The sequence below is a fragment of the Capra hircus genome, chromosome 1, assembly GCF_001704415.2.
Source record: "Capra hircus breed San Clemente chromosome 1, ASM170441v1, whole genome shotgun sequence".
NCBI lineage: Eukaryota > Metazoa > Chordata > Mammalia > Artiodactyla > Bovidae > Capra > Capra hircus.
Genome location: NC_030808.1, coordinates 53,002,417 through 53,027,927, shown reverse-complemented (window position 1 = coordinate 53,027,927; position 25,511 = coordinate 53,002,417). Strand labels below are relative to the sequence as shown.

The 25,511-nt window shown below is 41.9% G+C and overlaps 1 protein-coding gene across 1 annotated transcript in view; it reads left to right on the top strand.

Annotated features, from left to right (window-relative positions):
* The window catches only part of MYH15 (myosin heavy chain 15), a 139,306-nt gene that overhangs the window by 97,246 nt on the left and 16,549 nt on the right, over positions 1–25,511 (top strand). The window contains exons 28-34 of the mRNA XM_018050029.1: positions 5,064–5,182; positions 7,746–7,942; positions 11,348–11,697; positions 13,812–13,936; positions 16,980–17,095; positions 23,013–23,205; positions 23,468–23,671. Coding sequence (XP_017905518.1) covers positions 5,064–5,182; positions 7,746–7,942; positions 11,348–11,697; positions 13,812–13,936; positions 16,980–17,095; positions 23,013–23,205; positions 23,468–23,671 — 1,304 coding nt within the window. The remainder of the gene's footprint in view (positions 1–5,063; positions 5,183–7,745; positions 7,943–11,347; positions 11,698–13,811; positions 13,937–16,979; positions 17,096–23,012; positions 23,206–23,467; positions 23,672–25,511) is intronic.

Sequence of the window (25,511 nt, the reverse complement as noted above, 5' to 3'; positions counted from 1 at the left end):
TCCAATGCATGAAAGTGAAAAGTGAAATTAAAGTCACTCAGTCGTGTCAGACTCATAGCGACCCCATGGACTGCAGCCCACCAGGCTCCTCCATCCATGGGATTTTCCAGGCAAGAGTACTGGAGTGGGGTGCCATTGCCTTCTCCACTTCTCCTTCTGGGACCTCTCTAATGCTAATGGTAGTATGCCTGATGTCCCAGAGGTCCCTTAAACTAATCTCTGTTAAAAATTCTTATTTCTTTTTTCCTGTTCTCATTGGATGATTTCCAGTTCCTCATCTTCCAGACTGCTGATCTGTTCTGCATCTTTTTTTTTTTTTAATTTTTTTTTTTTTAAATTTTAAAATCTTTAATTCTTACATGCGTTCCTCTGCATCTTTTAATCTGTTGTTGATTCTCTTAGTGTGTACTTTCATATCAGTTATTATAATCTTTGGTTCTGACTGGTTCTTTTTTATATTTTTGTTGAAGTTCTCACGCTGAGTTCATTCAGTCTTTTCCTGAGTTTAGTAAGTATCTTTATGAGTATTACTTTGAATTATTTTCTTATATATTGCTTAGCTCCATTTTATTTAGTTCTTTTTCTAGAGTTTTGTTTTGTCCTTTCATTTAGAAAGTATTCCTTTTTTTCCTCATTTTGCCTAACTCTGTGTGTTTGCTTCTATGTATTAGGTAGATCAGCTCCATATCCCAGTCCTGAAAGAGTGACCTTATGTGGAAGGTTTCTGTGGGGCTTAGTGGCACAATTCCCATGGTCACCAGAGCCACTTGTTACTGAGGTTTTCCCTCTTTGGGCTGTGTTCACTCTCTTACTGTGGTTGGGCCACAACTGCTGTGGGCACACTAGTTGGAGGAGCTGGTACCAGACCTGGCTGGCTGCATCGCTTGGTTGTGACTGCTGTAGATGTGCTGTGGATGGAGCTAACCCCCAAGTGGGAGCTCCTTTGAAAGGAGTGCTGATGCTGGCCAAGATGTCCCACCAGGTCATTTGGTGTAAGAGCCACTTTGGAAGGGCATTGGTGCAGCTCATGCCACCTTGTTTGGTGGGGCAGTCATGGAGTGGCTTTTGAGGGGTGTGCTGATCCTCAGGGGAATGTTGGGGTGGAAGTATACCCTGTTAGCCAGGTTGATTGAAAGTAACAGAAATGGTGCCCACCAGCTCTGGGCCAGCTAGGTGGTAGAAGAGTTAATAAATAAATGAATAAAAATGTGACCACAAGTGCTTCTGCCCCTGGGGAAAGTTCTGCCAGATCCTGCCCTCCTACATCCTAATAGTAGTCAATACTGGCCATCTCCTTCTTCATGACTCAGGTGTTTTTCAGGCTGTTGCCTCTGCATTGAGACCTGGAGCGAGTCTGTACATGAGCAGTGTTTCAGTTTCCCACTGCCTTTTGGCTTTCCCCGCCCTAAGCCCTGCTGATTTGCACAGCCAGAAATCATGGAAGTTTGTCTTCCCCATGCAAGTACACTGGGCTGGGGAGCCTGATGAGGGGCTTGGACCCTCACTCCCTAGTGGGGACCTCAATAGTTGTGATATCCCTCTCACTTATTAGTGGCCTTAGTGGGGGTGCATGTTCTGACTAGACCATGTCTCTGCCCTCTTCCCCTTCCCCATATGGCCTTTTCTTTATATTCTCAGTTATAGAAAATCTGTTCTGCTAGTCTTTAGGTCATTCTCAGAGATAGTTGTTCTATATTTAGTTGTAGTTTGGTGTATCTGTGGGAGGAGGTGAGCTCAGGATTTTCCTTCTGCTCCATCTTGATCTGAACCTTAAAGGTTTTTTTTTAATAAGATAAGTAGTGATGTTAACAAGTATGATTTTTTTTTTATTGTGTGATGAAATGTGTTAACATTTGAAAAATCTGCATAATTGAGTAAACATATATTTTTCAACTCACCACTACTTGGTGCTGAAAAATGATGTATGCGTAAAAGATCCATTCAAAGTTTAAGACCAGTCCATGAATTTTAATGGAACAGAATAAAAAATTTCATTTGTTTGGTTTATACCATTAACCCTTAGGAAACTTCTATTTGTTGAGTTTTGGTATAGCATCAAACAAGAATCACAATTATCTGAAAAAACTATCAAAATACATCTCCCTTTTCTAGCAACTTATATCTGAGAGGCTGGATTTCTTCATATGCTTCAACCAGAACAGTTGGATTCCTCAACCAACTCACTTTTATTAAGCCAGAGAGTTTTTTAAAATGTAAAATAAGCTGATTTTTCTCACTAATTTTTTGTTTGTTTTGGAATATATAGCTTTGCCTCTAAAAACTGTTACTTCTGTTAACATGTCTTTAAGATTTTTATTATTTTAAAATGAGTAAATACGTATCTTAAATTTCTCTTTTAATTTCAAATACACTGTTAACATAAAATCCATATACACAATACCTCTGTGGGGTCCTCAGTGATTTTTAAGTGTATAAAGTGTTCCTAAGACTAAAAAATTTGGCAATTGCAGTTTTAACCCAAACAGAGGCTTTCTTATAATGCTGAGAGTTTTAGGACTTCTTTGTATCAAGAGGAGTGGGAGTCGTAAATATTTGGAGCTTTTGTTGTTGGACTAATTACATAATAGAATTAACATTTTTTGTTGAGGATTGGTTCTGCTTTAGTGCCATTTCTAATAACCAAGTCATTTCTCACCTATTATGAAAGAAATAAGCTAAGCTGGGAAGGTAGACTAGAGTGAAATAAAATCTACCCATCTCTTGATCACATTCTCTACTCTTTAATGAAAATTTCTAGTCTTTATTTAGCAATTCAGTCTACAAAGTACATTCACACTCAATTAATTTTCACTAACAATCTTTTATTGTTATCCTCAATTTACAAATGAGGCAAAGAAGTTGTAATTATCTAAAAATTATATGGCCAGAGATTTGTAGAATCACGCATAATAAACAAGAGAGCATGCCACAGAAGAAAGAATGTGTTCTTCAGGATTAAAAGCTTAATTTGACTCTACATCCATTGGTTACTAGCTGTGCAGATTTGTGTCTCAATCACATTTAAGTAGGCGGCTGTTTTTTCCCTTCTGAAAAATGGGTAATATAATACCTACATTATCAAATAGTTATGAGAATTAAACTGGATAATATACATAAAATACTTACTCTGTGGAAGATTCTCAATAAATGATACCTACTCATCTCACACACTAGTAAAGCAATGCTTAAAATTCTCCAAGCCAGGCTTCAGCAATACATGAACTGTGAACTTCCAGATGTTCAGGCTGGTTTTAGAAAAGGCAGAGGAACCAGAGATCAAATTGCCAGCATCCGCTGGATCATCGAAAAAGCAAGGGAATTCCAGAAAAAAAAACATCTATTTCTAGTTTATTGACTATGCCAAAGCCTTTGACTGCATGGATCACAATAAACTGTGGATAATTCTGAAAGATATGGGAATATCAGACAACCTGAACTGCCTCCTGAGAAACCTGTATGCAGGTCAGGAAGCAACAATTAGAACTGGACATGGAACAACAGACTGGTTCCAAATAGGAAAAGAAGTACATCAAGGCTGTATATTGTCACCCTGCTTATTTAACTTATATGCAGAGTACATCATGAGAAACGCTGGGCTGGAGGAAGCTCAAGCTGGAATCAAGATTGCCGGGAGAAATATCAATAACCTCAGAAATGCAGATGACACTACCCTTATGGAAGAAAGTGAAGAAGCACTAAAGAGCCTCTTGATGAAAGAGGACAGTGAAAAAGTTGGCTTAAAACTCAACATTCAGAAAAGTAAGATCATGGCATCTGGTCCCATCACTTCATGGGAAATAGATGAGGAAACAGTGGAAACACTGTCAGACTTTATTTTTCTGGGCTCCAAAATCACTGAAGATGGTGATTGCAGCCATGAAATTAAAAGATGCTTACTCCTTGGAGATCCAACCAGTCCATTCTGAAGGAGATCAGCCCTGGGATTTCTTTGGAGGAAATGATGCTGAAGCTGAAACTCCAATACTTTGGCCACCTCATGTGAAGAGTTGACTCATTGGAAAAGACTCTGATGCTGGGAGGGATTGGGGGCAGAAGGAGAAGGGGATGACCGAGGATGAGATGGCTGGATGGCATCACTGACTCAATGGACATGAGTCTGAGTGAACTCCGGGAGTTGGTGATGGACAGGGAGGCCTGGCATGCTGCGATTCATGGGGTCGCAAAGAGTCGGACATGACTGTGTGTCTGAACTGAACTGAACTGGAAGGAAAGTTTTGACCAACCTAGACAGCATATTAAAAAGCAGAGACATCACTTTACCAACAAAGGTACATCTAGTCAAGGCTATGGTTTTCCAGTAGTCATGTATGGATATGAGAGTTGGACTGTGAAGAAAGCTGAGCACTGAAGAATTGATGCTTTTGAACTGTGGTGTCGGAGAAGACTCTTGAGAGTCCCTTGGACTGCAAGGAGATCCAACCAGTCTATCCTAAAGGAGATCAGTCCTGGGTGTTCAATGGTATTAGTGATATTGAAGCTGAAACTCCAACACTTTGGCCACCTGATGTGAAGAGCAGACTCATTTGAAAAGACCCTGATGCTGGGAAAGATTGAGAGCAGGAGGAGAAGGGGACGACAGAGGATGAGATGGCTGGATGGCATCACCAACTTGATGGACATGGGTTTGGATGGACTCTGGGTGTTGGTGATGGACAGGAAGGCCTGGTGTGCTGCAGTCATGGAGTCGCAAAGAGTCGGACATGACTGAGCAACTGATCTGAACTGAATGTTGGGTTGGTCGAAAAGTTCATTCAAGTTTTTCTAGAACATCTTACAGAAAAACGCGCACAAGCTTTTTGCCCAACTGAATATTATATTATCTAGTCATGCTTATTACCAAAAATTAGTTCTTTTTGAGGGCTCTCTTGTGAGTTCTGGAAAGGATCATTGTCATGATTTGCTGGTAAGGACTCTTGTACTCTTTTAAATATAAAATATATATAGATCATATTAGTTGCTTTTAAACTCAGTAAGTTAAGTGGGAAAGGGAGTAGGTGAGAAAAAAGACCATGATTAACTTATTTTTTGAAATCTTTTTGTAGGTGAGTTCCGAAAAAGGCTGGAAGAAAAGGAAGCTCTGATAAACCAACTTTCCAGGGAAAAGAGTATCTTCACTCTGCAGATTCAAGACCTGAAAGGGCAACTGGCAGAAGAAACCAAAGTAAGGCATCTATTATTTCTCACCAGGCATTTCACTGTATTTTTTTTTTAATAGGGCTTGCTAGGTTGGCTTGAATATCTTCTTATATAAAAGAAGAAGAGTAAGTGCTCTAGAAGTTAAGGGGAAAAAGACCTGTTGGATCTTGGATATGCTGAAAAGGACTCTGACCACTGAAGGATCATCCTCAGTAATTCAAATTGCTCTTCTAGTTTGTCAGATTTAGAGCAAGGAAAGTATGTGTTTCCCTTTTGCATTATTACTTGAACAGAACGTCAGCAAAGTTCTTTATGGATTTTTGATTCTGAATTGCTCAAAGAAGTGGAATTAATTAAAAGACCAGAATAAAATGAATGGGACTGGATTCATTCAATATTACTTTTAAATTGTCAAATGAATTATAGATATTAGTTATTTCTTCCCAAGAGAATATATAATGTTGCTAGTAGGTGACCTTGGTGAATGTGATTCTTTAATGTTAAAGCATAGTGACTAAAATGAGAGATGGATTCTTTGAGCCCTGGTATTCAAGTCTATTCTTATTTCATATTCAAGGCATCTTCTAAGACCCCAAAGGACTTCATTTGTATATAATCTCACTTCAAAGGCATCTAGTCCAAGGGTAAAAGTCATTGACTCTGCAGACTTCTCTTTTTAAATGTTTTCTTTTATCCCCCACATTCTCCTTATTTTCTATATTATATGTCCATTTAAAAATTACTACCATGATTCATGCTTCAGACATCATGCTGGATGCTTCTTTCATGCCATCTGAACCTTCAGATGTTAAGTCATATGAAACTGGTAGAATTAGTTTTTTTTTTTTTTTTACATGAAGTCACCAAGGCTGTGAGAAGACAAATAACTCATCCAAGGTCATGTAGCTAATAGTAGACTGTAGGAAGTTTAGCAGGTTCTGATATGACTAGATTTACGGTTTAGAAGATCTCTCTGGCTGACTTCTCTGGTATGCCAGGCTTCCAACTGGCATACCAGCCCCCCTTTCTCAGTCCAAGCCTCCTTCTGTGACCCTACCTCCTATAGCTGCATCTTGCATTTACTCACTTCTAATCACCCTGGCTGCCTCACTGCCTCTTAAATAAGCCGGCATCATTAGGACTATTCCTACTGTTTGAAGGCCCTTCTTGGAGGCCTTTGGGGGATGAGGAGAAGAATCCAAACATGTGTCCTCATGTCAGTCTGTTTTATGATCTCAGTGCTGTCAGCAATTTTATTTATTAATTTTTGTACATACTTGTTTTCATATATCCTCCTCCATTTAGGTTCTTTGGACAAAGGCTTTGTCTCCATTTTATTTACTTTGGTTAACACTATTGCTTAGAACAGGTGTTCACTAAATATATATTAAATGAGAGGAAGGATCACAATTTGAAGTCAAGTTTCCAAGATTCCAGTCCCTGTGTCCTTCTCAGTGTTAGTTGCTCAGTCGTGTCTGACTCTTTGTGACCCCAAGGACTATAGCCTGCCAGGCTTCTCTGTCCATGGGATTTCCCAGACAAAACCACTACAGTGGGTTGCCATTCCCTTCTCCAGGGAATCTTCCTGACCCAGGGATTGAACCCGGCTCTCCCACATTGCAGGCAGATTCTTTACTGTCTGAGCCACCAAGGAACTATATATTAATATTATTGCTCCTCATTCATAGCCCCTAGGTATCTGCCTGAGGCTGCCATTAATCAAGCCTTGTGCTTTCAGAGCTGCATCTATCTGAGAAGAGGTTTTTTCCTAACTTGTATTAAGGACCCATGCGGACTGGCAGAGACCCTGCTTCTTCCCACTAGACTAGGTTATCTCGTGGGAATGATGTTGCTAGGTTAATCAAACCATGCTTAAGTGACAAATAATTATTAGCTCTACAGTCCAATAAATACAGAAGCCACTACTATGCTACAGGTGGCTACCTGAATTTAAATTGATATTAATTAGAATTAAATAAAATTGAAATTCAGTTGGGCACATTTTGAATGTTTAGCAGCCACATGCCTAGTGGTTACCATATTGGACTATATATATATATAGAGAGAGAATATTTTCATCACTGTGGAAACTTCTATTGGATAGCACTGTTTTAAAGTAATAAATATTTTAGAGATTTGCATGTTAAATTAAAGATTTTGTTTTCTTTATCAATGGAATGAAAAGTCTAGACTAAACTCAGTGGTCCTTTCTAGTCCAAACAAGACCAGTGTCTTGTATATTGCTAAATAGAAATCTTACTACCTAAGTGATAGTGAGTGTTCTTACTACCTTTGCATGCTGCTCTATTTCTAGAACTCCAGGCCCGTCTATTATTGAAGCCCACATTGTCAGGCTGGCATTTCCCTAAATAGAACTCTCTTCCTTGTTTTAATGGCAGCAATTAGATACTCTCTCCTTTCTCTTCTTGTCCCAAATTCTCTCCCAAGTATTAACTAACTAGGTTCAGGTTCAGCTTGCATTTGTGGCAGGTGGTTATTAACCTTATCTAAAAAAGATGATGTCACCTCTAAAGCTTTCATCATTAATGGCGGTGGTGCCTTTTTATACCTGTGTGTGTCCTCTGCAGTCACAGAGTGCCCTGGCCCAGGCTGTGAAGTCGGCCAAGCGTGATTGTGACCTTCTACGAGAGCAGTACGAGGAAGAGCAAGCGGCCAAGGCTGAGCTGCTGCAGGCCCTGCTCAAAGGCAATGCTGAAATGGTGAAGTGGAGGACCAAGTACGAGGATGACACCATCCAGCGTGCTGAGGACTTGGAGGATGCCAAGTGAGTGGGACAGGGCTACCCTGACCCTGGAGTTAGTTATGCAGAGGACTCTGAGAATAGTGGCTTTGTCTTCAAGGATTCACATGTGCACTTAGTAAGTCCTCACCAACTATGTGAATAAGCCCAAGACCAAAGCTGAAACAGCCACCACTGGCAAGAAGCACATACTCTAGAAAGGTTCAAAAATTAATATTATAATACAGAGTGACAAACATTAGAGAGAAATCCTGGGGGGAAAGGAGGTTCTTTCTAGAGATAGAAGTCTTCACAGATGTAACTGAGCTATGGTCTGAAAACAGGCTAACATGTAAAATCCTGGGTTACATTTGGAACACCAGAATAATGGAGTCCATGTCTGTAAACATCTCCACACATTAAAGTTATCAAAAAATGTCTCTGATCTACAACTTGTAGACTACAAAGTCGTCTGTGAAGATGGACAGGGGCAGCTGGAAATGTGTTAGGATCTGTCATCCTGTCTATGGGACAAAGTGTCCTTTGAAAAGAAATCGCCTTTGGGCCACCTCTAAGGTTAGGACATGGGTTTTATAGCCAACACTACACAAAGGCTTTAGAAGTTCTTCCGGGAACTACAGAAGTTTGGGGCCTACATGAATTAAGACTTAGTCCCAGGATGTAGTTCTAAAGCTTTTTGCTCAGAGGTCAAAGAACTGTCTGTCTTTGAGAAACAGTGTCAAACCAGCATTAAAAGTTGACTCAAAATAGTATGTCCCTGGCTTGGTAGCTTGGCAAAAATCCAGAGCAGATCAATACGTTTCTCTTTAGTATCAACCAAATATATTATTTTTTAGTTCTTCACCTAAATCTTTGAAAGACATTGTTGTACATGTGCTGAACAGCTGCTGTGTTCTCTCCCTAAAGGGGGGATACCAAGAGATCTGTCTCTGTAGCCACAATAACTTTAAAAGGGCTTTGTGATGACAGATACTAAAAATACCCATGGAAAATGTGTTAAAAACTCAGGACCACAGAAAAGTGGGGCCTTGAACTGAAACAGCTCCTCATATCCAAAATATGGCATTTACTTCTAAAGTTTTTTTTTTTCCTAATTGAAGAATTCCAGTGAAAGTGTCTACCAGTCATTCTGTTTGAAGGTTTCTGAGAGAGAGACAGAAAAGAGAGAAAGTATGTGGGTTACTTATGACCACATAGATTTGTTTGAACTAACAAATCATGGTCTTATAGTCGATGACAACTAGAGAGAAATGGCAAATGTGATTATATCTGAAGACTTTTTTTTTTTGCTTTAAACTTAAACATCAAATAAATAAAGCATTGTCTCTATTATGCTTTGCCTCTAAATCCCCTCAGGGAGGTGGAATTACAAAAAAATTTAGGATTGTATTTTTTTGTTTTAAATTGGAAAGTTGAAGATCTGTCTGCTTAGATTTCCAGGCTTGGGTTCACACGATGAGTTAGTTTAGTGGAATCAAGCTCCCCCATGAGCCCGTTTAGTGCCTCTGAGCTCTGAGTTTCCCCGAGGAGAGGGATTTGATTTCTTCTTCTCCCACATCTTCTTGCATATTCTAGGCAACCATGTAGGTGCTTATGGTTGGCAAGTTAAAGACCAAAATGGCAGTTGGCAGTAAATGTAGAAAAACATTATCAGTCAAATGAAGGTGATCAGTTGTCCAGTTTGCCCTGGATTTGCCTGATTTGAGCCCTGATAGCCCTTTGTCCTGGTACAACCCCTCAGTCCCTCAGCAGTTGGTCACCCAAAGGAAAATTCCTATTTTCTGGTTCCAGTTAAGCATTTCCAAAGTAGTTAACATATGTGTAATTATTTTACAAGATTCTTGTTTTAGGCAGGATAGAACATCAGAATCTCCTATTTTTTATCCAGCTTTATAGAAATATGATTAACATATGCCATGGTGTAGGGTGTACACTTAAGGTGTACAATATAATAATTTGAAATATGCACATATTGTGAAATCTTTACCACAGTATGGTTGGTTAATACCTCCTTTACCCCACAGAATTACCATTTTGTTGTTGTTGTTGTTACGGTGAGAAATTTAAAGCTCTATTCTCATAGCAACTCTCACATATATAATACAATATTATCAACAATAGTCACCATGCAGTACATCAGAGTCTTTTCTTAACAGTTAAGAAGAATGAAGCAAAGACATGAAGTAACTACGGCTAGAAAGCCAGTGAGCAAGGAGTAGTTGTTGGAGCCCAGGTTCTTCCCGGACACTGAGCATGGATTGGTTTTTACAGGATTCTACCTAAAGGGGGCTTTATGACCACATTGCTCTTTTGGGTTAGTTATGTGGCACATATTACTTCCTGAGGACCATTTTCTGTTTAATAACAGTAGATTGGAAAAAGCTTTGGTACATACAGTACCTTTCATGTAAGAGGTGTGATGAATGAGTAAGAATGGAACTACCAGTGTCCCTGCAGGAGATGTGAACAAGAGAACACATTGCATCCATTAGGGAGCATAAGAGCACTGCATTGTAAGTGTGGTGGAAGGGAAGCATTTTAATAAGCTGCTCCATCTCAGCGTATGCTGAAGGGAGGATAGACAGAGGCTAAAGTGCCCCTAATAGCAGCGGGGCCTGAGAAGTGAGCATACTGCTGGGATGGATGTGGGTATACACAGTGGGGAAGAGGAGCCCAGTTGGAGAAGAAATTCAGAGAAGAGAGAATCTGGGCATGTTTAAAAGTCACACGATGAGAGGAGGAGGCAGTAAGCAGGAGCGAGCTGAAGAAGGCTCTTTGCAAGCAAGGTAGCCAAGGAACTCTTTAGAGACTAGATGTGCACGAAACTTTTAACAATTGCTTACTGCTGGGCATTCAGTACCATCTTCCTCTTATTCCCGTTTCCTGTTCTGGATAATGTCTGTATTGCTTATTTAAGGTTCAAGGGAGGCAGATACTTACAAGGATTCAGAGATTCTGAGTCTCAAGTCCAGGTTGCCAAAGGGTGAAAGTGAAGTGAAGTCGCTCAGTCGTGTCCGACTCTTTGTGACCCCATAGACTGTAGCCTACCAGGCTCCTCTGTCCATGGGATTTTCCAGGCAATAGTACTGGAGTGGATTGCCATTTCCTTCTCCAGGGGATCTTCCCAACCCAGGGCTCAAACCCGAGTCTCCCGCATTGCAGACAGACGCTTTACCATCTGAGCCACCAGGGAGAGCCAAAGGATGGAGGAACATAAAGGACCTGTGGACACAGGAGCCAGAGAGCGGTGGTCAGCAGGCATCTGGGTTCTACAGCACACGGAGGTCTTTTTCAGACACAAGTTACTTCCCTTCATACTATGAAACCACCCTTGGGGGCTCCCCTATTTGTACCGCAGTGCTGTGTTTAATAAGGACACACTGGATGAGAGTTGTGGCTTCACTTGCCCTTTGGGTCTCCTCTTCTCAGGAAGAAGCTGGCACTTCGGTTGCAGGAGGCTGCCGAAGCCATGGGGGTGGCCAATGCCAGAAACGCCTCCCTGGAGAGGGCCAGGCTCCGACTGCAGCTGGAGCTCGGGGACACCCTGTCTGATCTCGGGCAGGCGCGGTCTGCGGCTGCCGCGCTCAACCAGAAGCAGCAGCATTTTGACAAGTGCCTGGACGACTGGAGGCAGAAGCACGAGGAGTCCCAGGCAATGCTGGATGCCTCAAAAAAGGAGGCCCGCGCCCTCAGCATCCAGCTCCTGGAGCTCAGGCACAGCTACGAGGAGAGCACCATGAGCCAGGAGGCCCTGCGGAGGGAGAATAAGCACCTGAAAGGTACATTGTGCTGAGAAGCCAGCGGGGCACCGGAAGTGCACTCGCCCAGGAATTGGCTGCCGCCTCCGGCATAGACGGCTCAGCATTTTCACAGCCCTGCTCGGGTCTTAACTTTGCCATTTGTAATACTTCCTTTGGATTTATTTTTTTAACGACAGATACTATTTTCATTAAATTAGTTCTAAAAATAAGACTACATTCCTACCTTCAGCCCCAATTCCCCACAGTAAAGTAAGCCTATTAAGAATTTCTTTATATCTCTAGCCTTACCAAGATTTTCCATGGACATATGCAGACAAGTTTTTTTGTTTTTTTTTTTTACTTAAATTGCAGATTATTCTGTACCTTTTAAAATTTTATTAATATATTTTATCATTTAACAAATACTTCAAAAGCCCATCCTGTGTGCCAGGCACTGTTCTTTATACAAGTATTCATTAAGTCTCAGAACAATCTTATGAGTTAGTTTCTCTGTCTGTAAAATGCAAATTAGATTGAGTCATTTAAGGTTAAGAACTTGGCCAAATTCACATTTGCTAAGTAGCTGATATGAGATTTCAGCCCAGCCAGCTTGATTCTGCCACATACATACTTAACTATGGGCTTTGCTACTGGGCCTGTACCTGGAGGCCTACCACGTGATTGTTATTAGCAACAGAGTGTTTATGATCAGGATAATTAACACATTTCAATAGACCTTAGTCATTTTAGATACAGTTTTCCACAATTATAAATAATCCTATATTGTACATCCCTGTACATATATTTGTGGACATGTACAAATATTTCAGTAGGATAAAGTCCTAGAAATGAAATGGCTGGGTTAAAGGAATGAATTTTTAAATTTTGAAATACTTCCCAGCAGCCCTTCAAAGAGGGCTGCCAATTTATAGCAGCACCAACAGTGACATGTGTTACAATCCTGAGGCGCCCTGGGAATAAATTCATTACTATTGGAGACATAAATAAAACCTGCTTTCTCTGTTGATCTATACAGTCCGTGGATCAGTTCACTGACTGGGCCTGTGAGGGGTGCTGGAACAGTTAGAAAACTTTGATGGTGTCAGAAGCACCCAGAGGGCTTGTTAAAACCCCGTTGGCTGGGCCCCTCCCTCAGAGTTTCTGATCCAGTAAGTCTAGGAGGGGATTTGTATTGAGAATTTGTATTTCTAGTAAGTTCCCAGAAATACAAATGGAGACCTCTCTTGGTCTAGGGTGGAGCTTGGGCAGAAGTGTTTTTCAGAAGCTCTGCAAGTAATTCTAAGGTGTGGTCAGAGAAGAGAATCACTGCCTTGAGTTTTCTCTTGGGAGCCTGTCTTCTGGACAGGCTATATCAGACAAGAATCTGTTATTCACATGAGAATTATCGTCTATTGGGTTTATTTTTGTAACTTAAAACTTCTTGTCCCATCCCGTCTTAAGCTAGGTATCCTCAGAGCCAGAGAAGCAGTCAGGCTCTTGAACGCCTTCCACTGCCTCTGGACTGTGGGTAATTTTCCCAGAGCACTTGGCCCTGCTCTGCTCCTCTTAGGTTCCAGAGGCTTCCTTAATGAAAAGGCAGAACTGACAGTAACAGTGTCTGGTGGTGGAGGTTTTATCACTTCTGGATGCCTTGCTCTGTCAAAGGCTTGTTTTCATGAGAGGGTTCATGCGCTGGCTCCTGGCAGACAATGACACGCTGTAAGTTCCCAGCCTGGTGTTGCAACCGATCATACAACAGCCACCATTATTGGTGTTGATAGCTAAGCTCTTCCACTGAAATAATGATTCCAGGTCTATATCCTAGAGCCCCACCAGGCAATATCTGGTATGACTGTGACAAGTGGGTTGGCATGTACAGTTGCACAGATTGATGCAAATATTCTAAGAAGCACCGTTCTCACCAGTGGTTGTCGACAACTTTCTGGCAGATTCTAAAAGAATATATTGAAAAGGTATTCATTTTCTTCAAATTCAAACAAAGATCCCATAGTGCCAGCAGTGGCCTTGTCATCAAGTTACCAAGAATGGCATGACCAGGGTCCCAGCTGGCCTTCCAGAATAGTCTGTTGTGCCTGATAGCATGGGTCTGAGACTGGTTCCTTTCACTAATTTTGTCTTTCTTTCCTCCCCAGAGGAGATTTCTAATCTGACAAATCAGGTGAGAGAAGGAAAGAAGAACTTAAGTAAAATGGAAAAGGTCAAGAAACAGATTGAACAAGAAAAGACTGAAGTTCAGATGGCACTGGAAGAGGCTGAGGTATTACCTCTGGGGAGCAAAGAAGACTTTTATCATTGTGACAGTGTGGAAGATCTGCATTCTAATACCACCACCACAGTGACACTTAAGGCTTAACTGCATGCTTGGAACTATGCCAAGTGCTTTGCATGCACTATTTTATGTAATCACCCTAGCAGACTGTTGTTCTCATTGTGCAAATGAGGAAATTGAGGCTCAGAGAACAGGATAAACAATTGTGATGAAGACTCTTGACTGTAAGGAAAACAGGAACTGCGTGTATCTTGTTCCCTGACTTTTCCCCAGTACCTAGGCCCTTGCTGCTCTAAATGTGGCCTGGGGACCAGTTGCATGGGCATCACTGGGGAGCTTGTTAGAAATTCAGACTCTCAGCCCTCTCCCCAGCTCTGTTGAATCAGAATCTGCATTTAAACAAGATTCCTGAGTGGTTCATATTTACCTTCACATTTGAGAGGCACTGGACTAGAACATTGTCTGGTGTATAAGAGAAGTTCAGTAAATATTGTTAGATGTTTCATATCTAAATATCCTCATACCTGACTCTCTCTTTAAATGAAATCAGTCAAAACCTTTTTTTTTCCCCAAAAAAAACTTTGAGTAGTTTCAAAAATGAACTCAAAGCAATGTTCTCATTTGCTTTGTTCTCATTTGTTGCTGAAAACTCATCTTTGTGAAGGTTGTTTGATAGGAGTGTTTTCAGTGTTATGGATTAAATGTTCAGGAAGAATATCTGGCTTTATCCCTAGGCATGTGCCAGCTAGTAATTGAAAGGACCTCCGAGAAAACCTTTTTGCCAAAGAGGCTGAATTAGAAGGAAGTTATCCTGTCATGGTCATTAAGTAGTTAAGGCCTACAAAGCTTCTGTTCTCACAGTTGAATTGCATTTTCTTGACCCACCCTTTGACCAAGCACCAGGTAGCATTCAAAATGCACGTCTCATCCAGTTACCTTCCAACAGAGACAATCAGTTTTAAAAAGGCATAGCAGTCAGTTTCAGGCACAGGCCTTTTGAAAGGTGCTGTAATGAAAAAATGAGACCCCAAAGGATTGCTCTATGTCAAGCAGTGTCAGTTTATCTCACCATCACATTTCTGTAAGAAATCTGCCAGGCAGATGTGTCAACTGGATGGCTCTTGACAGAGCACTTGCCTTTTTACGCAAATTGTTTTCTGAGATCTACATTGTATATAGAATCCTTTCAGTTGGCAGTGTGGTGTCCCCTAAAGCAGTTGAACTTTGTTTCATTTACTTGTTTCCTTTGGTTCTCCAGCCACCTTGGCTAGGAACTTTCTAAAGCCACTACCTTAACCTCCAAAAATAAATTTTGCAGTAGAAATTTCAAGCAACATGAGAAGCCAATGAGAGCTATGATTGGGCAAGGTTAATTTTAGTCTTACATAACATGTAGAAGTCTTTTTAATTAAATTGACTGGCACAATGAAGGGAGATGGTTAAGGCCACAGCGTTCATACCGTTTAGTAGCACTGCTGCTGCTGCTAAGTCACTTCAGTCACGTCCGACTCTGCGACCCCATAGACGGCAGCCCCCCAGGCTCCCCCATCCCTGGGATTCTCCAGGCAAGAACACTGGAGTGGGTTGCCATTTCCTTCCCCAGTGCATGAAAGTAAAAAGTGAAAGTGAAGTCGCTCAGTCATGTCAGATTCTTAGCGACCCCATGGACTGCAGCCTTCCAGGCTCCTCCATCCATGGGATTTTCCAGGCAAGAGTACTGGAGTGGGGTGCCACTGCCTTCTCCGTTAGTAGCACTAGATGGCATTATATTCTATTCACATTTTCTCAAGTTTTGTCTTCACCTGCATCCATGAATACTTCATCAACTTGGACATGTATTTGTAACACTGGGTTATTTATTTTTCTGGGTGAGCCTTAATGAAAAACATTATCAGATTATTTTTGAAGTCACAAATCTCAAACTATTGCAGGTCACCTTCAAAGATTCACTTTCTCAGTGCATTCAAAAGGGTTAGAGGTGACAGTTTCCCTTGGAAGGAAAGGCACCATTCCCGCAGAGGAAATTGCTGTCCAAGCATTTTTAAAATTTTCTTCTATATTGAAGTTAGTAGTATGAGAACAGCAGCTAGGCTTTAAGCCATATTAAATTCCCAGCGTCTTTCTTATTTTTATTTTGAAACTGCTACTTGGTTTTACTTTCCACTTTTGATATTATGTGCTAAGCACTCCTCAGAAGAAGCTACAAAAGTGACTTCTGCCCTCAGAACTGTCTGCCAGTGGTTAACTGACCAATAGATTGTTGTCACCTCTTGTCCCCTTTATAAACACCCTCCTCTGTCACCTCCAAGTGTTCTGTTTGTTTCTTCTTCTGTATGAAATTTTATCTATGGAACAGACTTTCAAATTTAATCAGACCTACCCTTTTCAACTTGAAACACCTTTATAACCTTTCTGGAAGTAATTGCCTTGCCTGTATTTAACATTCAAAGGAGCAGGAGCCCTCCCTGCCTGTCAGAGCAAACCATTTGAAGTAACAGTAATAGTTATGATGATAATGGCTCACACCAAGCATTATGTGTCAGGTACACCCCAGTTTCCTTTATTTGAGCATTCTCCTGTTTCTTGCTCCCCAAATGCTTTCAACTTTTTCTCTATCCCTCTTTGATGCTCAAAATTGAAGTTTCCAAGTAGGAGTTATCACCTTCCTTGTTTTAGCTTTCATACTTTTATTGATTCATCCTAAAGATGGAACCACTAAAAAAAGTCTAGAATAATAAGTTTAAAAATTGAAATGTAGTCACAGACAAGATTGAAAATTTTTAAAAAATGCTTGAGATTCTAGTTCTTGAACTATAGCTGAAAGCCCTCTGGATGTCAGAGCTATAAGTAACATGACAAAGAAAGGTAATCACTTGCCTCTCATCCTGTTCCAGTCTTCAGGGACCTGATTTGAACTTTGACTATTCCTAGCAATTCTAAAGAGAGCTCCATTAGTGACATATGTTTAGAGAAAAAAATACTTTTGTCCAAAAGTAGGCTTCATTTAATGCTTTTTAATTGTGTATTTCAGGGAGCTCTGGAGCGTAATGAAAGCAAGGTTCTTCGTTTGCAGCTTGAACTCTCGGAAACTAAAGCAGAACTTGAAAGGAAGCTTTCAGAGAAAGATGAAGAAATAGAAAATTTTAGGTATGTACAATTATTTTGATGAGCAACAATTACGTATTTCAGGATCCTTAACTGAACAGGGATTCATTGTGTTTGGCTACTTTTATAATCTTTGTTGGAATATTAGCACAGAGATAGCTGGTCTGACCCAACACTAGACTCTTCCTAGTCAGCACAGCACTGTTAGTATAAAGGAATACCTCTAACATGATTACTATTAATGTTTATGATTTTCTTATTCAAGCACCTTCTGCTTGCGTACAAAACTCAAGACAATACACCAAAAAAAGCCAAAGTATGTGGACAAGAACTGTGTATACTGCCTGGGTCTCCCTACAACAAGCTTCTTTCTTGAGTATTCAAGACACTGACTGATAATGCCGAGCAGTGAAGGAAAAGAACCAAAAAAAAAAAAAGTGATGCTAGACATTAAAATTAATGTCAGATCAGAGAGAAGTTTCCACCTCCCCCATGACTGTACCTGTAGCCATTTGTTTGGAGAGGGGCTGAAGCTAAGAGCTAAGCTGCTTATTGAATCCCTGTTGAAGCAGCTGAGTCTTAATAGTCAGGAAACTGAATTAAATAGGAATCCTGGGTTGCAGGATCTTTTCTTAGCTTCATCATAACAAGCTGATGATTTTAAACATCTCACTTCTTAGCTTCTCAGTGAAGTGAGGGGATGAAAGCAGCCCCATCCGTGTCACAGAAGGTGGCAAGAAGATCAGTAAGCCGATGTTGGCAAAGCACTCCACACTCTATAGATCAAAGGCACCATTATAAACACATGGAATTAGCTATGATTGTATTATCCATCTGATCTGTTCCCTTAAGTCAGTGCCATGTGTCAGCAAGGAAAAGCATTTTTGAGTCTGAGGTTCAACTGACAATTTGCTTTCAACATGTTTGTTAAACCATTAAGAGAAAAGGTTACCATGTTCAGTTAAACTGGCCTGTTCCCCATAGCCCATCTTCAGACAAAACTCCCATGGGGGTCATCTTTTTAATGAGGGTGTCAAGCCAAATTTGGTCTTCTGTATGCTTTGAGTTATCTTTGCTCTCACTCACCGGCACTTTCCTCTATAGGACGGACGGTGGGGATGAAATCTGGTCTACTTAAGAGGCTGTGCCTAAAAGACTCTTTTTTGATAAAGGGCAAAAACATTGGACCTTGATATTTGCCCTACTTCCTTCCACGAGGAACAAAAACGAATGTCTCCTTGTACCATTAAAAAAAAAAAAAAAAAAAAAAAAACTTGTTTCAGGTAACGTCAAACCTGTGCCTATTAATAAACCCAGCTAAGAAAAAATGAGTCCTCAGAGAGTCTGCGTCTTGTCAGGTACCTCTGAATGTCGTAGAGAGAGCTGTTCACCAATTATAATAATTTAAGTGCAAGGGAAGCTGGAGATCCAAACAGCTAGGGCTGGGAGAAGAAAGAATTGAAGCTGAGGCAGGAGCTGTCAAGGGGCTGAAAAAAGAAGGGCGGGCTGGAGGGAGGAGTGAGCTCTTCATGAGTTTTAGTTAATGATTCATAATAACTGTAATAGGTACATCCGTAAAGGAAAGATGAGTATATCTTAACAAAATATCACAAGTATCTTGTAGACCCTTTCTGTCTGAATGCCCCATGCCAGTGGAGATTGGATCAGAAACCCTTAGTTTAATCAGAGGGTCTAATCTGACTTCAGGGCTAGGAGAGAAAGGGATCTTAAGGAAGAGAACACCAGGGGGAAATACTAGCAAAACATGGGATTTTGAGCAACCAGAGATAAGCCAGGTAAAATCTAGAACTCAAGGAAAATATTGCCTGAGGAAAAGATGAGGCTCAAGGTCCCATTTCACATAATCCTTGGATAGCTCCATAGAAACTGAGGGAGGCATAGGACACAGGACTCAGGATGCTGAAGGGACCAGGAGTACAGGAGAGAGACTCAGAGGCAAAGGTAAAAACCTTGGTAGGGCTGCAAACTCTGGTAATTCATTCACTTCACTGACTCTGCCTCCCAGCCAACTGTTCTTCCATTAGGTGAGGGCTGATCCTGCATGAGCCGGGCTGGAAGCCTGTTGGGGTGAAAGAATGAGTGGCTCGTATGTGCGTTGTATGTTTCACTTGTTCCATAGTATTGAGCACTTCATGTTGGCAACATGCTATGCCTGCTATTCTAGATAGGGCTTCCCAAATTTTTATGAATCGATACGGCTTTTTTGTTTCCTTACAAATGTTGTAATTAGCAGAGCTAGAGTTAGAGAGGTGATCATGCAGTCACTGATGGATGGAGGGGCTTTGATCCTCGCCCTCCTCTACCAGGAAAGCAAGAGTGATGTCCACGGCCAGCTTGAAGGCCAACTGGTGGCTGTGACTGCCATCTAAGTCAGGCTCTGCTGCAAGGCCCCAGCCGGAGTTGAAAATAAATTAGGTGTGTGTCCTGAATTTTCCAGGGCCACTGGCTAAGTACATCACCCTCCCAACTCGGTATTCATGAAAATGCTGAAATGTGTGGGGGCTTCTCAGTGGACCAAAACTGGGGTGTCCCAGCATGCATTCTGCTCTCTCCAGACACACCCAGAGAGGTGCTGGGGAAGGAGTTTTGGGGAGTGAGGAACCAAAATTCCCTACGCTATCAAAATGCATTTGTTTGCTTTGCTTTGATCACCTATGGAAGGGTTAGGCAAGCTTCTTATTTATGGCATCAGATGGTAAATATTTTTGGCTTTGTGGACCATAGAGTCTCAGTTGCAGCTACTCAAGTCTGCAACCATGGCTTGAAAGCAGCCATAATAAGAGATCAAATGACATGGCCGAATTTGGCCCAGAGCCCATAGTTAGCTCACCCCTGGCCTGTGACCTCAGGTTCCTAAGTAATGATCCATCATCTTTTCCTTCCATATGGTTCACTCCTCTGAACTTAGTGATATTGAACTTTGCCACATGGTCTTCATCTACATGCACTATCCAACTTAATTTCTTTTATTGTCTGAGTCTCTTCCAGAAGAATATGTTTAAGTTTTTTCTCATGTCTAAGTAAAATATTTTAGCACAACTACAAGATGTAGGATCTCAAACTCAGGCATGGCACTTAGCGAAATATCTTGTTAATCATTTTAAAACTGAATCATATGTATTAGAATTAAGGAAAATCTTTCATTTCTGTGATATAGATGAGCAATGTTGCAAGAGAAAAATATTACTGATTGAATTGACAGTTTAAAATCCTTAGCTTTTTCAAAATTTAAGCTTTTATTCTGATTCTGTTTGCATTTGTTTTCTTTCCTCAAATTATATTTCACAGTTTGGGAAAAATAGAAAAGGATCTTTTACCATATTGCCTTGGTCTTGACTGCTTCGTTTTTCTTTAAAAATAAATGTGCTTGAGGAGTTTTCATTTGGAAGATTTCTTGACTCTGCGTGGAATGTGCTGATTGTTTAGTGGCAATTCTCCAAGCCTGTATTATATGGAAGCCTCTTAAACCATAGCACTTTCTACTTGTCTGTAGGTACTCATGAAATTGCATAAACAACTGTGGAAAAAGTACAGTTGAAACATCCATTTTGTCTGCTTAAGTAGATTATATCTCTGTACAGAGGATTTTGACACCAGCCTAGTGATGCTTTAGTGTTCCTGTATAAGTAGAGTCAGTTCAGCAAAAATGAGTTTCCTTACGTAAGACAGAGCTCTCAGTGATGTTGAGTGTGTGTCCCTGTAGTACTTGTGGGCTAGGGCTGCCATAACAAAACAGACTGGGTGGCTTAAATAGCAGAAATTTATTTTCTCACATTTCTGGGGGTTGGAGGTTCAAGATCGAGATGTTCCCCGAGACCTCTCTCCTTGGTTTGCTGGATCCTCACATTTTCTTTCCTCTGCGCACACTCATCCCTAAAGTTTCTGTGTCCACGTTTCCTATCCTTCTAAAGGCGTCAGTCAGATTGGATTAGGACCACCTAAGGGTTTCATTTAACTTAATCACCTCTTTAAAGGCCCTGTCTTCAAATACACTCACATTCTGAGGTACCGGGGTTTACGGCTTCAAGATATGAGTTTGGTTGGGGTGGGGAGAGAGACACAATTCAGTCATAATAGTCTCTAGTGACTTTATATGCTGGCATCCCTGTGGGATCCTCTTCTGGCAGCCAGACAAAAGCCCAGGACCTAAGCGCAGGCAGGAAAGGCTGACCACAGCATGTGGAGGCCCAGGAGATGTGCTAATTCTGGCCTCTGGGGCCAGGAAGTTTTTTCTCATACATTTGCATAATTACTTCTGAATGCCCCCTCCATCAGTGGGGTGAAGTGTGGTCATGAGAAGTGGCACCTCCACCTGTCACCTAGTTGAAAACTCTGACCACACTCTTACTGCTCTGCAGGCTGTGTGTCTTCCTGATTGGCCTCGGAGCTCAGAACACAGGCTCAGCAATAACTCGGTGTGGAACCTAATTCTGACTCAAAATGAGTATGTGTCTGCTATTTGGGCTGATAGACTCTATGAGTATGTCTTGTCTTATCTGTCCAGTATTAGGCCCTGCTTCATAGGGTGAGCTTAACAGGGCCTGTGTTAGTTATAACAGTTACATTGTCCTGACTCACAACCACCCAGTCTCAATGGCTTAAAAGTGTATTTTTACTTTGTGTCAGAGTCTAGTTTTGGGTAGGATGGAGAGTGGGCCACTTTTCTTCCAAGTCATTCAAAAACTCAGGTTCCTTCCATCTTTTGATGCCAGACAGTTCATGTGTGGCCATCAGGTTTGCCATTGATGGGGAAGAGAGCACAGAATCATGAGTAAAAAGTTATACAACTTTTTGTGTGTGAGGCTTGGAAACACTTTTGCCCATATCCTTTGGTCAGAATTCAGTAACACAGTCCCAGACTTTCTGCAAGAAGGTTGGGAAATGATTTCTCTGGGTTCCCCATATTTTTTCTTTGTCTCCCTGAACTCGTATCTATTGTGTAAGCTTCTGGCACTTTGCAAAAATGGTTTCAGCATGGATGTTATAAAGGCATGTTGAAGAAATTCAATATCACACAGCAGTTAGTTTCCTCAGCCTATCCTTGGTTTTACTCCCAAACTCCTAGAGAAAGATAACCATGCTATTCTAGGAGAATTAGGTGTCACAGGCCATTAGAGCAGGATTGCTGGTGCAGGACTTGTTTCAACCCGGATGACTGTTTCTTGCTGTCTTCAAACATGTTTCACCATTGAAAGTGTTTAAATATTATGCCCATCTGAAAGAGCATCCTCCCTTCACTCTTAGCCACTATAGAGAATCCAGATATTTGCCTTAGACTGTCTTTGAGGAGGTATTAGACAAGGCAAAGTCTGTCCCACAAGAATCTCAAGAATATTCTAGTGCTTTTCTCTTTTAAATTTTATTTATTTTTATTTTTGGCTATGCTGGGTCTTCATTGCTGTGCAGCCTTTTGTCTAGTTGCAGTGAGTGGGGGCTACTCTCTACTTGTGGTGTGCAGGCTTCACATTGTGGTGGCTTCTCTTGTTGTGGAGCATGGGCTCCAGGACACATGGGCTTCAGCAGAAGCGGCAAGTGGGCTATCGAGCACAGGCTCAATTGTGGTGCACAGGCTTAGTTGCTCTGCAGCATGTGGGATCCTACCAAACCAGGGATCAAACCCGTGTCTCCTGCATTGGCAGGCAACTTCTTTACCACTGAGCCACCAGCGAAGCCCACTAGTGATTTTCTTGATTTTTCTGGGGAGTTGACGTGGAAAACAGTTGATCTGATACGATGTACAAATGCTCACTGATCTAATCAACTCTTCAACCTCCATGGTTCCCAAATGAAGACCTTTTAGACTTATTTTGTTAATTACACAGAATCTGTATTGAATTTTAAGTTTTTCCCTGATTCCTAAACTGCTGTGTGTACACAGAAGGTACCCTTTCTCAACCTGGGTGCATGATTTCCCCCCTGAATGTTATTCCAAAATTAGGAGGAAGCAGCAGTGTGCTATTGACTCCCTGCAGTCGAGTCTGGATTCTGAAGCTCGTTGCAGAATTGAGGCCACCCGGCTGAAGAGGAGCATGGAAGGAGACCTCACTGAGATGGAGCTCCAGCTTAGCTGTGCCAGCCGGCAGGCATCAGAGGCCACCAAGTCCCTGGGCCAGCTCCAAACCCAGATCAAGGTATTTTCAATTGTCACATGGGGATGAAGCAGGGACGCCTCTGCTTATGGGAGCAAACCAAGTAACAGGTTGTGTTCAATAATAAAAGTGAGGACACCAAATCTAGTCCTTCAGGAGACCTTACATTCAATTGGCTTATATTAATATGTACTTATGTTTAACTGGTTTATGTTATGTTTAACTTTGTTGAGTGTGCACACACAAACTCAGGTCCCATTGAACTCCCAGGGACCCATGCCCAGGCTGGAGTTTTCTCTCCTAGGAACTGCAGGTGCAGGTGGATGACAGCAGATGCCTGAACAGCGAGCTGAAGGAGCAGGTGGCGGTGGCCGAGCGGCGCAATGCTCTTCTCCAGGCTGAAGTCGAGGAGCTAAGGTCCTTGCAGGAGCAGACAGAGCGTAGTCGCAGGCTGGCAGAAGAGGAGCTCCTGGAAGCTACAGAAAAAATCAATCTTTTCCATGCCCAGGTGGGACCCATAAACTCCCCATTAACCACATCAGCTGGTTGGAGGCAGCAGTTTCCCCATAGTCAGCCTTGGTCTTGAACCATATGCACTTGCCACATGGAGCCTTGGAGGTGTCCGGTGAGACAGGGAGAGCCTTTGGCAGCAGAGTGGTGGCTGCATCCTTCATTCGTCCCCAAATGCATGGGTTCCCTAGGGCTGCAGCAACACAGTCTACAAACTGAGGAGCTTAAAACCACAGAAATGTAACCTCTCACAGTTCTAAAGGCTGGAAGTCTGAAATCAAGGCATTGGCAGGGAGCACTCCCTGTGAACCTCGTAGGGGAATCCTTCCTTGCCTTTTCCCAGCTTCTGGAGGTTTACTGGCTATCTTTGGCGTTCCTTAGCTTGTAGATGCATCACGCCAATTCTCTGCCTTCACATGGCATTTTCTCTGTTTTAACATCATTTTCTCTCTGTATCTGTCATTGTCCAAATTTCCAAATTTTTATGAGGACATCAGTCAGATCTCCTGGAGGAGGGTGTAGCAACCCACTCCAGTATTCTTGCCTGGAAAGTCCCATGAAGAGGGTCCTAGTAGGCTACAGTGCGTGGGGTCACAAAGAGTTGGACATGACTGACCTCATTTTAACTTGACTGCCTCTGTAAGGAACCTGTTTCCAAGGTCACATTCTGAGAACTGGTGGTTAGGACTTCAACCTATGTTTCTTGTTTGGAGGGGCACAATTTGACCCATAACATCAAGCCCTATGAGAAGAATGAACTGTCAGGACACTCACAGCTAGGATGCTGGGAAGAGAGAGCGGGGGCTGGGGGGGAGCCATTCACTAGTGTTCCAGAGTCATTTGCCTGTTTATCCTGTTCCCTCTATGGCATGTGTTCCCTGAGAATCCCAGGATTCAGGAAAAAAAAAAAAAAAAGAGCTGCCTAAGAGCCAAGAGATTTCAAACAATTCTGCGTGGCTGCTGACAGTTATAGTGAATTGTCAGGAGTCTGGCTTCTCATGGAAGGTTATGTAAGTGACACAAAACAAGAATTTTTAGAATTTTTACTATTCTTGTGGAATCAGGAGAAACCATAATGGTTAGACAAATGCATATAGTAAATGGGTCATTCAGTAAACATTTTTAGTGCATCTACCATAACCCAGACAGGTGTACATGGTATTGTTGTTTAGTCGCTCAGTCATGTCTGACTCTCTGGCGACCCCATGGACTGTAGCCCACCAGGCTCCTCTCTGTCCATGGGATTTTCCCAGTAAGAATACTGGAGTGGGTAGCCATTCTCTTCTCCAGGGGATCTTCCTGACCTGGGATCAAATCCGGGTCTCCTGCATTGTCAGGTGGATTCTTAACCACTGAGCCACTGGGCAAGATAGATGCAGATAGATGCAGAGTATCTCCATCATCCTAAAGACGTGACGATCCAAGTAAACGAGCTGCAGCACACTGCCAGGAGTAGAGTGCCAGAGCAAGGACAGCGCTATGGAAAGCCTTCCCTGACGGTCCTACCCTGCAGCGGGTGCACAGTCGGCTTGATCCGAGCTGTGAAGGACACGTAAGAAGTCAGCCAAGTGGAGAGAAGAGTCAAGGGCAGAGGCATGAGGAGAGGAGGGGATTTAGGACGTTAAGAAAAATTGATATATTTACTGCAGCATACGGTGGGGGCGGGGTGGGAGAAATCAGCCGAATTGATGCTAAGGGAGAGGCGGACAGACCCAGGTCCCCAGGGACTTGATTTTGAAACGGATGAAGTTTGAAGTCTGCTGAAGAATTGTGAGTAACTGGGAGCAAAGTTATTAGGTTTGCATATTCAGAAGTTTACTCTGATGATTGTTGTGAAG